This window comes from Salminus brasiliensis, chromosome 18, assembly GCF_030463535.1.
Source record: "Salminus brasiliensis chromosome 18, fSalBra1.hap2, whole genome shotgun sequence".
NCBI classification, from domain to species: Eukaryota; Metazoa; Chordata; class Actinopteri; order Characiformes; family Bryconidae; genus Salminus; species Salminus brasiliensis.
In genome coordinates this window covers 32081467-32096707 of record NC_132895.1, presented here as the reverse complement: position 1 = coordinate 32096707, position 15241 = coordinate 32081467, and the positions used below count along the sequence as shown (strand labels likewise).

At 41.9% G+C, this 15241-nt stretch overlaps 1 protein-coding gene across 1 annotated transcript; it reads right to left on the bottom strand.

Annotated features, from left to right (window-relative positions):
• Positions 1 to 13485: 13485 nt before the first annotated feature.
• Positions 13486 to 14664, bottom strand: LOC140538797 (NLR family CARD domain-containing protein 3-like; the record flags this gene model as incomplete). The annotated part of the gene is given in 1 exon segment (XM_072661309.1): positions 13486 to 14664. A coding segment is annotated over 1 exon segment (1179 nt), but the record flags the coding sequence as incomplete, so codon positions are not given.
• Between the last annotated feature and the right edge of the window lie 577 nt (positions 14665 to 15241).

The window sequence follows — 15241 nt, the reverse complement described above, 5'->3', positions numbered from 1 at the left end:
TAAATGTGATGTGTAATTGTGGTATAAAAATGAGAATATTTACATGTATTGTGAATTTCCCCACTGCGGGACTAATAAAGGATTATCTTATCTTATCTTATCTTATGTATCAAGCAGAATGAGCGGTGAACTCAGAAGAGGTAGCAAAGAATAAAACATATAAGAGGGAGATGGCGAATAAGGACAAGACGTAGAAAAACAGCTAAAACTGAACTATTGGAGTAGTAACAGTTTGAGTTGTGGTCAAAATATTATTAAAAATAATAATCATAATAATAGTTAACACAACAAAACTCACTTTCACACGCTGGTTCCGCACCGATGGGTGATGGTACGTTGCTAGATAGTTTAAAAAAGGGGAAATAGAATATGTTTAAGAATTGTAAATTACATTGATCAGCCAGATAGGACCAAGTCACAAGTGGGAAACTTGCCAGAACTCAGCGGGAAGGTAGTAATTGGTAAAAGAATAAACAGTGAGCTGGAGGAGAAGCACAAGATCTAAAGAAAAAAAGTCAAATCGAGGTCTTTTGGTAGAGACAGTTTCACCTCAGCGTACTTTTCATACGCTGCTCCGTCTCCATTGTGTCATGGTACGTTGCTTGGCAGTTCAATAAAAGGAAATATACCATTTTACAGAATTTTAAAGTACACTCGATCCACCAGTAAGGTATTTACAGGTGGAAAACTCGCAAATCAAGATGAAACATGGGTTAAGGAGGTGTGTCTTTGAGATGTTCCGCGGAGCTCCTCTCCGTAACATTCCTAAGCTGTTTAAACTGGAACATTTTCGTTTTAAACCATTGTAAACTGCATTCGATCAGTAAATGAGGTCGTATTTACTAGTGGGAAACTTGGAATTCTAAATGTGATGTGTAATTGTGGTATAAAAATGAGAAAATATACGTTTATCACGCAGAATAAGAGGTGAACTCAGAGAGGAGATAGCAAATAATAAAATATACAAGAGGGAGCTGGCGGAGAAGGACAAGATGTAAAAGAAAAACAAGCTAAAACTGAACTATTTGGTAGTAACAGTTTCACTTGTCGTCGAAGTCACATTCGAATAATATTAAAAATGATTTTCATAATAATAATTAACACAACACACTCACCTTTCACACGCTGGTTCCGCGCCGATGAGTCATGGTACGTTGCTAGAATGTTTAAAAGGGGAAAGAGACTATGTTTAAGAATTGTAAATTACATTGATCAGCCAGTTAGGACCAAGTCACAAGTGGGAAACTTATTAAAACTTAGCGAGAAGATAGTAATGTATAAAAGAATAAACAGGGAGCTGGAGGAGAAGAACAAGATGTAAATAAAAAAGAATCAAATCGAGGTGTTAGAGTAGAGACAGTTTCACCTCTGTTCAAAAACACATTTTAATTATTATAAAAAAAATAAATAAAAACACTCACCCAATTACACCTTTCATACGCTGCTCTGTCTCCATTGGGTCATGGTACGTTGCTTGGCAGTTCAATAAAAGGAAATCTACCATTTGTAAGAATTTTAAATTACAATCGATCCACCAGTAAGGTCGTATTTACACGTGGTAAAACTCGCAAATCAAGATGAAACATGGGTTTAGGAGGTGTGACTTTGAGATGTTCCGCGGAGCTCCTCTCCTTAACATCCCTAAGCTGTTTAAACTGGAACATTTTCGTTTTAAACCATTGTAAACTGCATTCGATCAGTAAATGAGGTCGTATTTACTAGTTGGAAACTTATAATTCCAAATCTAAGGTGTAATTGTGGTATAAAAATGAGAGCATATACATATTTCACTCGTTGTTCCGCTGAGCTCCTCTCATTAACATTCCTAAGCTGTTCAACTTTGGACATTTCGTTTTTTAACACAGTAAACTGCATTAGATCATTGAGTGAGGTCATATTTACTAGTGGGAAACTTGGAATTCTAAATGTGATGTGTAATTGTTTAATAATCATAATAATAACTGAAAACAACCACACCTTTCATACGCTGCTCTGTCTCCATTGGGTCATGGTACGTTGCTTGGCAGTTCAATAAAAGGAAATATACCATTTGTAAGAATTTTAAATTACACTGGATCAACCAGTAAGGTCGTATTTACAGGTGGAAAACTCGCAAATCAAGATGAAACATGGGTTTAGGAGGTGTGTCTTTGAGATGTTCTGCCGAGCTCCTCTCCTTAACATTCCTAAGCTGTTTAAACTGGAGCATTTTCGTTTTAAACCATTGTAAACTGCATTCGATCAGTAAATGAGGTCGTATTTACTAGTTGGAAACTTATTATTCCAAATCTGAGGTGTAACTGTGGTATAAAAATGAGAGCATATACATATTTCACTTGTTGTTCCGCTGAGTACAGCCCTCTGCTGTACTCGCTGTACACCTCAGACTGCAAAGCCACTTCCAGCTCCACCAACATCATTAAGTTTGCTGACGACACAGTTGTGGTGGGCCTGATCTCAGGAAATAAGGAGAAGGCCTACCTGGAAGAGATTAGAACCCTGGAGAACTGGTGCCAGGATAATAATCTCCAGCTAAATGCCAGCAAAACGAAGGAGCTGATTGTGGACTTTAGCAGGAAACAGCAGAGGAGCTATCAGCCTGTCCACATCAGTGGAACGGCGGTGGAAAGGGTAGAAAGCTTCAAATACCTTGGAGTGACCATCTCTCAGGACTTGTCATGGAGTTGCCACATCAACACCACAACGAAGAAGGCTCGTCAGCGCCTATACCACCTGAGACGACTGAGGGACTTCAGACTGCCCTCCAAGGTACTACGATCCTTCTACTCCTGCACCATCGAGAGCATCCTCACAGGGAACATCACAGTCTGGTTTGGGAACAGCAAAAAGCAGGACAGGACAGGCAAGCGCTACGACGAGTGAGACGTTCAGCAGAGCGAATCACTAGGATGGAGTTTCCTGACCTTTCGTTTTTAAACACTGTAAACTGCATTAGATAATCGAGTGAGGTCATATTTACTAATGGGAAACTTGGAATTCTAAATGTGATGTGTAATTGTGGTATAAAAATGAGAATATTTACATATATCACGCAGAATGAGCGGTGACTTCAGAAGAGGTAGCAAAGAATAAAACACACAAGAGGGAGATGGCGAATAAGGACAAGACGTAGAAAAACAGCTAAACTGAACTATTGGAGTAGTAACAGTTTGAGTTGTGGTCAAAATATTATTAAAAATAATAATCATAATAATAGTTAACACAACAAAACTCACCTTTCACACGCTGGTTCCGCACCAATGAGTCATGGTACGTTGCTAGATAGTTTAAAAAGGGGAAATAGAATATGTTTAAGAATTGTAAATTACATTTATCAGCCAGATAGGACCAAGTCACAAGTGGGAAACTTGCCAGAACTCAGCAGGAAGGTAGTAATTAATAAAAGAATGAACAGTGAGCTGGAGGAGAAGCACAAGATCTAAAGAAAAAAAATCAAATCGAGGTGTTAGAGTAGAGACAGTTTAACCTCTGTTCAAAAACACACTTTAATTATTATTTAAAAAAATCATAATAAAAAACCTCACCCAATCACACGTTTCATACACTGCTCCGTCTCCATTGTGTCATGGTACGTTGCTTGGCAGTTCAATAAAAGGAAAAATACCATTTGTAAGAATTTTAAATTACACTCGATCCACCAGTAAGGTCGTATTTACAGGTGGAAAACTCACAAATCAAGATGAAACATGGGTTTAGGAGGTGTGTCTTTGAGATGTTCTGCGGAGTTCCTCTCCTTAACATTCCTAAGCTGTTTAAACTGGAACATTTTCGTTTTAAACCATTGTAAACTGTATTCGATCAGTAAATGAGGTCATATTTACTAGTTGGAAACTTGGAATTCTAAGTCTGATATGTAATTGTGGTATAAAAATGAGAGCATATACATATTTCACTCGTTGTTCCGCTAAGCTCCTCTCATTAAGATTCCTAAGCTGTTCAACTTTGGACATTTCATTTTTAAACACTGTAAATTGCATTTGGTCATCGAGTGAGGTCATATTTACTCACTCGGGAAACTTGGAATTCTAAATGTGATGTGTAATTGTTTAATAATCATAATAATAACTGAAAACAACCACACCTTTCAAACGCTGCTCTGTCTCCATTGGGTCTTGGTACGTTGCTTGGCAGTTCTACGAAAGAAAATATACCATTTGTAAGCATTTTAAATTACACTCGATCATTCAGTAAGGTCCTATTAACACGTGGAAAACTCGGAAATCAAGATGAAACACGGGTTTACGAGGTTTGTCTTTGCCTTGTTCTGTGGAGCTCCTCTCTGTAACATTCCTAAGCTGTTAAACCTTGGACATTTCGTTTTTAAACACTGTAAACTGCATTCGATCAGTAAATGAGGTCGTATTTACTAATGGGAAACGTGGAATTCTAAGTCTGATATGTAATTGTGGTATAAAAATAAGAGCATATACATATTTCCCTCCTTGTTCCGCTGAGCTCCTCTCATTAACATTCCTAAGCTGTTCAACTTTGGATATTTCATTTTTAAACACTGTAAACTGCATTCGATAATCGAGTGAGGTCATATTTACTAGTGGGAAACTTGGAATTCTAAATGTGATGTGTAATTGTTGTATAAAAATGAGAATATTTGCATGTATCAAGCAGAATGAGCGGTGAACTCAGAAGAGGTAGCAAAGAATAAAACACATAAGAGGGAGATGGAGTACTGAACTATTGGAGTAGAAACAGTTTGACTTGTGGTCAAAATCACATTCTAATATTATTAAAAATAATAATCATAATAATAGTTAACACAACTAACTCACCTTTCACACGCTGGTTCCGCACCGATGGGTCATGGTAGGTTGCTAGAATGTTTAAAAAGGGGAAATAGAATATGTTTAAGAATTGTAAATTACATTCAATCAGCCACATAGGTACAAGTTACAAATGGGAAACTTTGGATTAAAGATAAAATACGGATTCCAGATCAAATAAAAACAGATGTAATGCGTAATTGTGGTATAAATATATACACACACACATACACACACACACACACACACACATACACACACACACTCACACACACACTACAATCTAAACAGCTCACTTTTGGGTGTTTAATTTACACCATGTCCTTCTCCTCCTGTTTTTTGCTAGGTGGTTGCTATGGTGTTGCTACTGTATTTGGCCACTATCACATTATCACAGGTGTTTGCTAGAGTGTTGATATGCAGTTGCTACAGTATCCCAAGCAGTTACTATGGTTCTACATATCACTATAAAATCCAAAAGAACCACTTCAATGATGGAAGGTCTTTTGTATATAAGTCTTCTTTACAGCACCGGAAAGGGTTCTACTACTGTTGCCAACCCACTGTTCAGTTCTCATGATATTACCCATAAGAACATCTGGGCAGATATTGATGTATTTTCTTGTAACTGCAGGAGAGGACCTGAAAATGTGAAGGGTGGGGGGAGGTGTATGGGTGGGGTAACTGGTGATGAATGTTGGGGATGAAATGGATCAACATCAGGAGAAAGTGGGTATTGTGTGAATATGCAGGAGCCTTTAAAGACCAATTGAAGAAGATCTGCAACAATCTGAGCCTTTAGACTCCAGAGGGCTAATATAAAGGAACTAAGGGGCAACACATGCACCACAAAGTCCAGCTTCAGTCACAGTGAAACCACATTGCACTGTGTCCTGTTTACTCTGTTTACTCTGTTTAATTACACACATTTCAGATTAGTGAAACTGTCCATAATTTTAAATGTAGTAAATGTAAAATGTATCTAAGGACAAATCTGAAGACCCATATTTCTTCCAGAATTGCAGAAGTTATTAAAATCTAATATAATATGATGTTTCTATAATAATATGTAATACAGTAATCTTTAAGCTTTTGGAAGTAGGGAAGTTATAGTGTATTTAGAACGAAACACTGGTTTTATGACCCTGGTTTTCCTCAAGGTTACCAGGTCATACTGGTGAAGGACGCTGTCCTTCCTTATGATCAATAAAAGCTGAAAATGAAGCAGAAAGGTTCAGAGTACAAACTAAAGTCCATCCAAAGTGGAATTCCGAGCCCTCGTTCCTGAAATCATCAGCGGGACAAACTACTGAGAACTGATCCTGACTCCCGTTATCTGTTCAAAGCAAACAGATGAGGTACTGAACCAACAGGTGTCCAAGAATTCCCTACACTAAAGCCAGGAAAGCCACTCATGGGGCAACAGGGAGTGTCAGGGAAGGCAGCATTCCGTGTCCATAGCGACCCTTCCGCTGTGATGTCACAGTAGATCAGAGCTCAGAGTGTGTGAGGTCACAGTGCGAGAGGGGCGTGGAGGTTCCGTCCACTGGGCTCTTTCCCTCATCCTGTGTTCAGACATCGGAGAGGACAGCTGCACCAATGAGCTGCCTGCAGTCCTTGTGCTGCTGCAACTGCAGCGGCGAGTTGGACGACTTGGACACAGAGAGGCCGCGGAGGGAGGAGAAAGCGGCGGAGAAAAGAGCGGGAAAAAAGAAAAAGACAGAATGGTGGAGGAGATGGAGGAAACGCTGGAGGGTTGAGCAACAGGGACTCTCCATCAGCACATCTGCAGGGACGGTGGAGTACGTGGAGACTCCACTTGGAGATGTGACCAGTACCAGGCAGATGGTGGACGACCTCGCCAGTCACACTGATGAGGCACTCAGCACCAGCAGCCAGTCACTGAGTGAGTACATGAGTGTCAGTGATGGAGCTTCATTCATATGCTTTCCTGTTTTACCCTCAACACATCTTCAACATCCTAAGTGACAGGAAGCAACCCCTCCATGCTCCGCCCACAAAAGCATTTGTTGCTAGGTTGGACAGGGCTCCTGATATGTGGTCAGTGGGGTGAAATTGTTTTTGCTAGGTGGTTGCTATGGTGTTGCTACTGTGTTTGGCCACTATCACATTATCACAGGTGGTTGCTACAGTGTTGATAAGCAGATGCTACACTATGGTTGTACATATCACTATAAAATCCAAAAGAACCACTTCAATGATGGAAGGTCTTTTGTATATAAGTCTTCTATACAGCACCTGAAAGGGTTCTACTACTGTTGCCAACCCACTGTTCAGTTCTCATGATATTACCCATAAGAACATCTGGGCTTTATTTTTTTTACTGGGATTTATTTACTTGTAACTGCAGGAGAGGACCTGAAAGTGGACGACGCTCCAGCAGAGGACGACAGGGCTGTTGAGCATCCTCCTGAGAATGACAGGGTCTCACTGGACGCAACAATGACACCAGCTGACCAGATTCCAGGTGAGTAAACTTAGATAGAATCAAAACCTAATAAGAACATCTGGGCAGATGTTGATGTATTTTCTTGTAACTGCAGGAGAGCACCTGAAGGTGGAGGACGCTCCAGTCATGTCCAACAGGGCTGTTGAGCATCCTCCAGAGGATGGTACAGTCTCACTGGAAGTGATAAGGACAGCAGGTGACCAGATTCCAGGTAAGTAAACTGAGACAATCAATCAATCAAACAAAAAAGACCCATGAGAACATCTGGACAGATGTTGATTCATCATCTTGTCTCTGCAGGAGAGGACCTGAAAGTGGAGGACGCTCCAGCCGAGGACGACAGGGCTGTTGAGCATCCTCCAGAGGATGACAGGGTCTCCCTGGCTGCAATAATGACACCAGCTGACAAGATTCCAGGTGTGTAAACTTTGATAGAATCAATGAATCAACCAAAAAAGACCCATAAGAACATCTGGGCAGATGTTGATTCATCATCTTGTCTCTGCAGGAGAGGACCTGAAGGTGGAGGACACTCCAGTCATGTACGACAGGGCTGTTGAGCATCCTCCAGAGGATGATACGGTCTCACTGGATGGACTGAGGACAGCAGGTGAGCAGCTTCCAGATAAGTAAACTGAGACAGAACCAATCATTTGAACAAAAAAGACCCATGAGAACATCTGGGCAGATGTTGATGTATTTTCTTGAAACTGCAGGAGAGGACCTGAAAGTGGAGGATGTTCTAGCTGAGGATGACACGGCTGTAGAGCATCCTCCTGAGTATGATACAGTCTCACTGGAAGTGATGAGGATGGCAGGTGACCAGCTTCCAGGTAAGTGAACTAAGACAAAATTAATCAATCAAACAAACAAACAAAAAAAAGAGAACATCTGGGCAGATGTTGTTTCATATTCTTGATACTGCAGGAGAGGACCTGAAGGTGGAGGACGCTCCAGCCGAGGACAAAGCTGTTGAGCATCCTCCTCAGGATGATACGACCTCACTGGATGCACTGAGGACACCAGTTAAGCAGCTTCCAGGTAAATAAACTGAGACAGAACCAATCATTTGAACAAAAAAGACCTAATAAGAACATCTGGGCAGATGTTGATGTATTTTCTTGAAACTGCAGGAGAGGACCTGAAGGAGGACAACGCTCCAGCAGAGGACAAGACTGTTGAGAATCCTCGTGAGGATGACAGGATCTCACTGGACGCGATATCGACAACAGCTGACCAGACCCCGGGTGAGTAAACTTAGATAGATTCAATGAATCAAACAAAAAAGACCTAATAAGAACATCTGGGCAGATGTTGATGTATCTTCTTGTAACTGCAGGAGAGGACCTGAAGGTGGAGAACGCTCCAGCCGAGGGCAAGGCTGTTGAGCATCCTCCTCAGGATGATACGACCTCACTGGATGCACTGAGGACACCAGTTGAGCAGCTTCCAGGTAAATAAACTGAAGTAAATCAGTCAATCGAACTAAAAAGACCTATAAGAACATCTGGTCAGATGTTGATGCATTTTTTTGTAACTGCAGGAGAGGACCTGAAGGTGGAGGAAGCTCCAGCCGATGAAGAAAGTGCTGTGGAGCATCCTCCAGAAAATAAGGCTGAGACTCAACCTTCCAACCTACATGAACAAGAAGAGGAAGAGACAATCCAGCCAGAGGCCCAGAGACCCTTCGAAGAAGCAATCACTGCTCAGCCCCTTCAGCAGACGAGGGCAGAGCATGATGAAGACAACATCCAAAGAGAACAGGTACGAAGACCAGGAATCCCAATCTGCAGCCATCAGTGTCTGAAGGTTCCTGCAAGAGCTTATAGACTAACAAGGGAACCTCCAATTCCCTCATGATTTTAGCAACTAAAAACTCTACTCTTTGAGTGTCCTATTGGATACACCACTTAGCAACCCCACATCAATAAAACAGAAAACATTTAGAACCACATAGAAAATATCTCCAAGACTCTAGAGACCATTAGAAACACCATTCTGAACACTTGGCACTAACCTACCAACACAAATCTGACGTTCTATAGACACCATCTAGAAGATCCAGGAAAAGATCTTCAAGTATCATGATATTAAATTTGTGTTTGTGCTCCAGTCTTGTTCTCAGGTCAGAGGAGGGTCCTCTCCTCCACCCACCCAGAGTAACGGTGATGAGGGACGAGGAGGAGAATGCAGTGAGAGTGCTGGACCACTGGGTGAGTATACACACACACACACACACACACACACACACACACACACACATCACACACTAAATATCAACATCTCAGCAGTTCAGCAAACCAACATCTTTACCTGCAACTTTCCAACCACTAAAAAAGTCCATATAGTTAAGCACCTGATCAGATTCCTGAAGCTCAGCTCCTGACTTCTTGATGTGTTGTTCATATGTGTTAACAGATGTGCTGGATAAAGTGTCCGCTGTAACTGACACCACAGTGGACACTAAAAAGACAAATAAAAGGAGGGGGACACGCGGAAAAGGCCGCAAGATAACCTACAGGAAAGGTGTTCCAGGAACTGAGCAAGAAGATCTCAGGGCTCAGACAAACTTCCCGGACATGACAACGACACCAGCTGACCAGATTCTAGGTGTGTAAAGTAAACCGAGATATAATCTAACTAATCAAACATATAAAACAGACCCAGAAGAACAGATGCTGATTCATCTTCTTGTAACAGCAGGACAGGAGCTGAAGGTGGAGGACGCTCCAGCACAGAATGCAAGGGCTGTTGAGAACCAACTTCCAAGCATTGAATGGAAGCAGAGAGCAATCCAACCAGAGGCCTCCCGGAATAACATGAAAAAGAAAAGGGGTACACGCGGAAAAGGACGTAAAATAATATACAGGAAAGTTCTTCCAGACGTGACGACTACACCACCTGACCAGTTTCAAGGTGAGTAAAGTAATCTGAGATAGAATCAAACTAATCAAACATTCAGAAAAGACCCAGAAGAACATCTGGACAGATGCTGATTCATCTTCTTGTAACAGCAGGACAGGAGCTGAAAGTAGAGGACGCTCCAGCCAAAGCAGAAAGTGCTGTAGAGCATCTTCTCGAAAACGAGCCAGAAGTCCATACAGATCACCAACCGAGTGATAGAGACAACCACCAAAGAGTACAGGTATGAAGAACTTCACAACACCCTCCCCACCTCCTGAGAGGTGAGAGGGTTCCCTCCATCATCAGAAAGGTACAGAACAGAAGCTCCAGCTGGAAGATGTTCCTTCATGGAACCCAGACAGGTTGCTAGAGCTTCCTGCAAGAGCCTTCAGACCCACAAAAGGGAACCTCCAATAAACTCTCACAATTTGGGCAAATAAAAAACACAGTTCTTTGAGGGTACTTTTGGATAAACCACTTAGCAACACCATAGCGATACACAAGGAACTCTTTAGAACAACACAGTAAACATCTTCCATTAGGAATACCGTAGTAACCACCTGCCACTACCCTCCAAACATCTAAAGATGTCCCACAGAAACCCTCCAGAAAAAGCAGGAGCAGATCTTCAGGTATCAGGATGTTAAATTTGTGTATTTTGCTCCAATCTTGTGCTCAGGTCAGAGGAGAGTCCACTCCTCCACCCAGTGACAGAAACAAGCTCGAGGAACAAGGAGGCTCGCAGCAGGAAGAGCGCCCCCTAGAGAGCAGAGACACAGCGAATGAGCAGCTCAGCAGCACTGAAACTACAACACACACTCCAACACACACCGTAACACAACCTACAACACAATACTACACACATACAACCCCACTAACACACACATATGACCCCACCCTGACATACGCTTACTACCCCACCCTGACAAATGCATACAACCCCACCCTTACACACGCCTACAACCCCAGCCTAATACACGCCTACAACCCCACCCTTACACACGCCTACAACCCCACCCTTACACACGCCTACAACCCCACCCTAACACACACCTACAACCCCACCCTAACACACGCCTACAACCCCACCTACAACCCCACCCTAACACACGCCTACAACCCCACCCTTACACACACCTACAACCCAACCCTAACATATGCATACAACACCTCCCTAATACACGCCTACAACCCCACCATTACACACGCCTACAACCCCACCCTTACACACACCTACAACCCCACCCTAACACACACCTACAACCCCACCATTACACACGCCTACAACCCCACCCTTACACACACCTACAACCCCACCCTAACACACACCTACAACCCCACCCTTACACACGCCTACAACCCAACCCTAACACACGCCTACAACCCCTCCCTAACTTATGCATACAACCCCACCCTAACACACGCTTACAACCTCTCCTTAACACAAATATAACCCAGCCCAATACAAACACACACACTCACCAAAGAAAAAATAAATAATAAAAACACTTGCAAAATATTTGAAAGGGTTTTTCTTCTTTATAAAGATAAAAATCTCCACCACAGCAATGTGTTCTGTTTAGATTATGATGTTTTATGATGAACTAATGATCTGTACTGCTTCTATTAAGGGTTAACTAAAGACCTGTACTGTTTAGTTTAAGATAAGGGGGGATCTGTTCTATTTACATTAATATGAGCTGACTAACAGTCTGTGCTGTTTAGATTGAGATGAGGATTGACTAATGATCTTTTCTGTTTTCATTAAGGTGAAGTTTGACTAACGACTATACTGTTTAGATTAATACAAGGGCTGACCATCGCTCTGTAATGTTCAGATGAAGATAAGGGTTGACCAACAATCTGTAATGTTTAAATGAAGATGAAGAGGTTTACTAGCTAAAGTGATTCTACCAGTGATTGGCTGGAAACTGGTGAGAGTTCTCTACAGAGATGGTCTGTTCTGATCTATTATTCTAATCATCAGCAGTTCATTAAAAACTGTGGAAACGCCTAATGGAAAATACTCATACAGCTCTTCTGGATGCTTTGACAACTGGCAGCAGCCTCAGAAAACACTGCTCTGATGGCTCATTTTTACTGAGGTCAAACTCCTCCAGCTCTTCTTCTGAGTTCAGCAACAACAAACACACAAACACCAAAGCTGACCACTGACCAAGAGAGATTGCTAGATTTCTCAGGAGAGATGTTCTCCATAATCTTCTTTGACTGTTTCCTCATTGCTGTGAGAGCTCCTCTCTGTCAGTGTCAGTACGCCTGGTAAGAGAGTCTGATTAGACTCCAGTGAGAGACCCAGAAGGAAACGAAGGAACAAGTCCAGGTGTCCACTCTCACTCTGTAAGGCTTCATCCACTGTACTGTTGAGAATGTCCATCATGGTTGACCAGCTGAAAAGCTCAGATAGTTCACTGGTTTCCTGTTCAGCAATTTGCTGATTCAGAAGCTTTCTGTTGAGGAAGTCAGTCCTCTTTGACCTGCTGAAATGCTTGGAGAGTTTACTGGTTTGCTGATTCAGAACCTTTCTGTTGATGAAGCAGAGAAACGCTTATAAAGGAGCAAGGAAATAAAAAGGTTTGAAGGGTGCCTTTTCCAAATGGCATGTTTCAGCTCCTTCTTTTTAGCTGTGTGTTTTGGGTCGTTATCCTGTTGTAAGACCCATGACCTGTGACTGAGGCCAAGCTTTCTCACACTGGGCAGCACATTTCTCTCTAGAAGCAGCCCCAGAACATAACAGAGCCTCCTCCATGTTTCACGGTAGGGACAGTGTTCTTTTCTTGATATAGTTTATACATTTTTCCATCTGTGAACATAGAGCTGATGTGCCTTGGCAAAAAGTTCTATTTTTGTCTCTTCTGTCCTTCGGACATTCTCCCAGAAGCTTTGGGGCTTGTCAAAATGTAGTTTGGCAAATTCCAGTCTGTTTTTTTCTGATTTGTTTTCAACAATGGTGTCCTCAAGCTGCTTGGTGATTATCTTATAACCTTTACCTTTAACATGCTTGTCTATAATTTTCTTTCTTATCTCCTGAGACAACTCGTTCCTTCGCTTCCTCTGGTCCATGTTGAGTGTGGTACACAACAGCATAGTGACTACCTGTAGCCCCATATATAGGTCCACTGACTGATTACAAGATTGTAGACACCTGTAATGCTAATTAGTGGACACACCTTAATTTAACATGTCCCTTTGGTCAAATTATTTTCAGGGGTACCATCATTTTTGTCCAGGCCTGTTTAAAATAGTTCTGTTGAAGCATGGTTCAAAATAGTTTTTTTTTTTTTTTAACTCAGATCAGATTTTTTTTGTTTGCTGTTCAGCGGTTTCCTGATTCAGAACATTTCTGTTGATGAAGTAGAGAAATGCATATAAAGAAGCAAGGAACTCCTGAACGCTCAGATGTACAAAGCTGAAGACCTTCCCCAGGTGCAGCTCATGTTCCTCCCTGAAGATCTGGGTGCACACTCCTGAGTACGGCGACACTTCTCTAATATCAATGCCACTCTCTCTTAGGTCTTCCTCATAGAAGAACAGGTTTCCTTTCTTAAGCTGCTGGAAAGCCAGTTTACCCAGAGTCAGAATACTTTCTCTAGTCTGCTGTAGGTCACTTCCTCCACTGTACTGGACGATCTGGATGATCAAGAAGTGTGTGAACATCTGCGTCAGGGTTTTGGGGGTTTCTCCACCCTCAGCTTCACTCAGCATTCTCTCTAGAAAAGTGGCTACAATCAAGCAGAAGACCGATATGTGGTACATGATGTAGAGGCTTCTTGAAGATCTGATGTGTGTGAAGACTTTGTTGGCCAGGTCCTGATCACTGATCCTCTTCCTGAAGTACTCCTGTTTCTGAGGGTCACTGAAACCCCGCACTTCTGTTACCTGATCAACACACTCAGGAGGGATCTGACTGACCACTGCTGGTCGGGAGGTGATCCAGAGGAGAGCAGAGGGAAGCAGATTCCCCCTGATAAGGTTTGTCAGCAGAACATCCACTGAGGTCTTTTCTTCTATATCCTCCAAGTTCTCATTGTTCTGGAAATCTAGGGGCAGTCGACACTCATCCAGACCATCAAAGATGAACATGATCTTGTAGCACTTAAAATGTCTGGGTTTTAAATTTTGTGTTTCTGGGAAGAAGCTCTGAAGAAGATTCACCAGACTGAGCTTCTTCTCCTTCATCAGATTCAGTTCTCTAAAAGGAAGTGGAAATATGAAGAGAACGTCCTGATTTACTTCTCCTTCAGCCCAGTCCAGAATGAACTTCTGCACAGAGACCATTTTTCCAATTCCAGCAACTTCTTTAGTCAGTACAGTTCTGATGGGCTGGTACTGTTTTGCTAATATTTTAAAGATGTTATTGCATTTGACTGGAGTCTCCTGTGTTGCCCTTTTCCTGGATGCAGCTTCAATCTGCTTCACCTTATGTTCCTCATTGATCTCTCCACCCCCTCCCTCTGTGATTTAGAGCTCTGTGTGGATTCAGAAGTGCTGACTTTCCATGGCCTGAGATTCCTTCATTAATTCTCTAAAATTTATCCCTCAGTTTGAATTGGAGCTTTCGATGACAAGCTTGGGCCAATTCTGAGAACAGAGGAAGGTAATAAGATACATGTGATCAGCTGTGATCCTGCATTAAACACCCCTGTGTAGAACAACTCTTTGACATTTCCTCAAACGCTGACTGAAGAACCATCTCTTCCAAGAGTACCTGGGTGAAGTGTAGTGCCGAGTATTGTGGTCTTCATACTGACTTTTGCATTTAGTAGCATTTAAGCGTAGGTATCTTTTGGATCTTAGTCTATACAAACTAGCTTAGGATATTTTGAGTGAACAGCACTTTTGTAAATCGCTCCGGAGAAGAGCATCTGCTAAATGCCTTAAATAATAAATAAATACATAAACTCATATATACAGTAAAAAAAAAATAATTAAACAAAGATTGCAGTGACTTGTACTTGTGCAGCTGTAGTGCTCTTAGGGCTATTGATGTGATTATTTTTCCCTTTGAAAAGCAGGACTTTTAATGAGTTCTAAATTAATTAGAACTCAG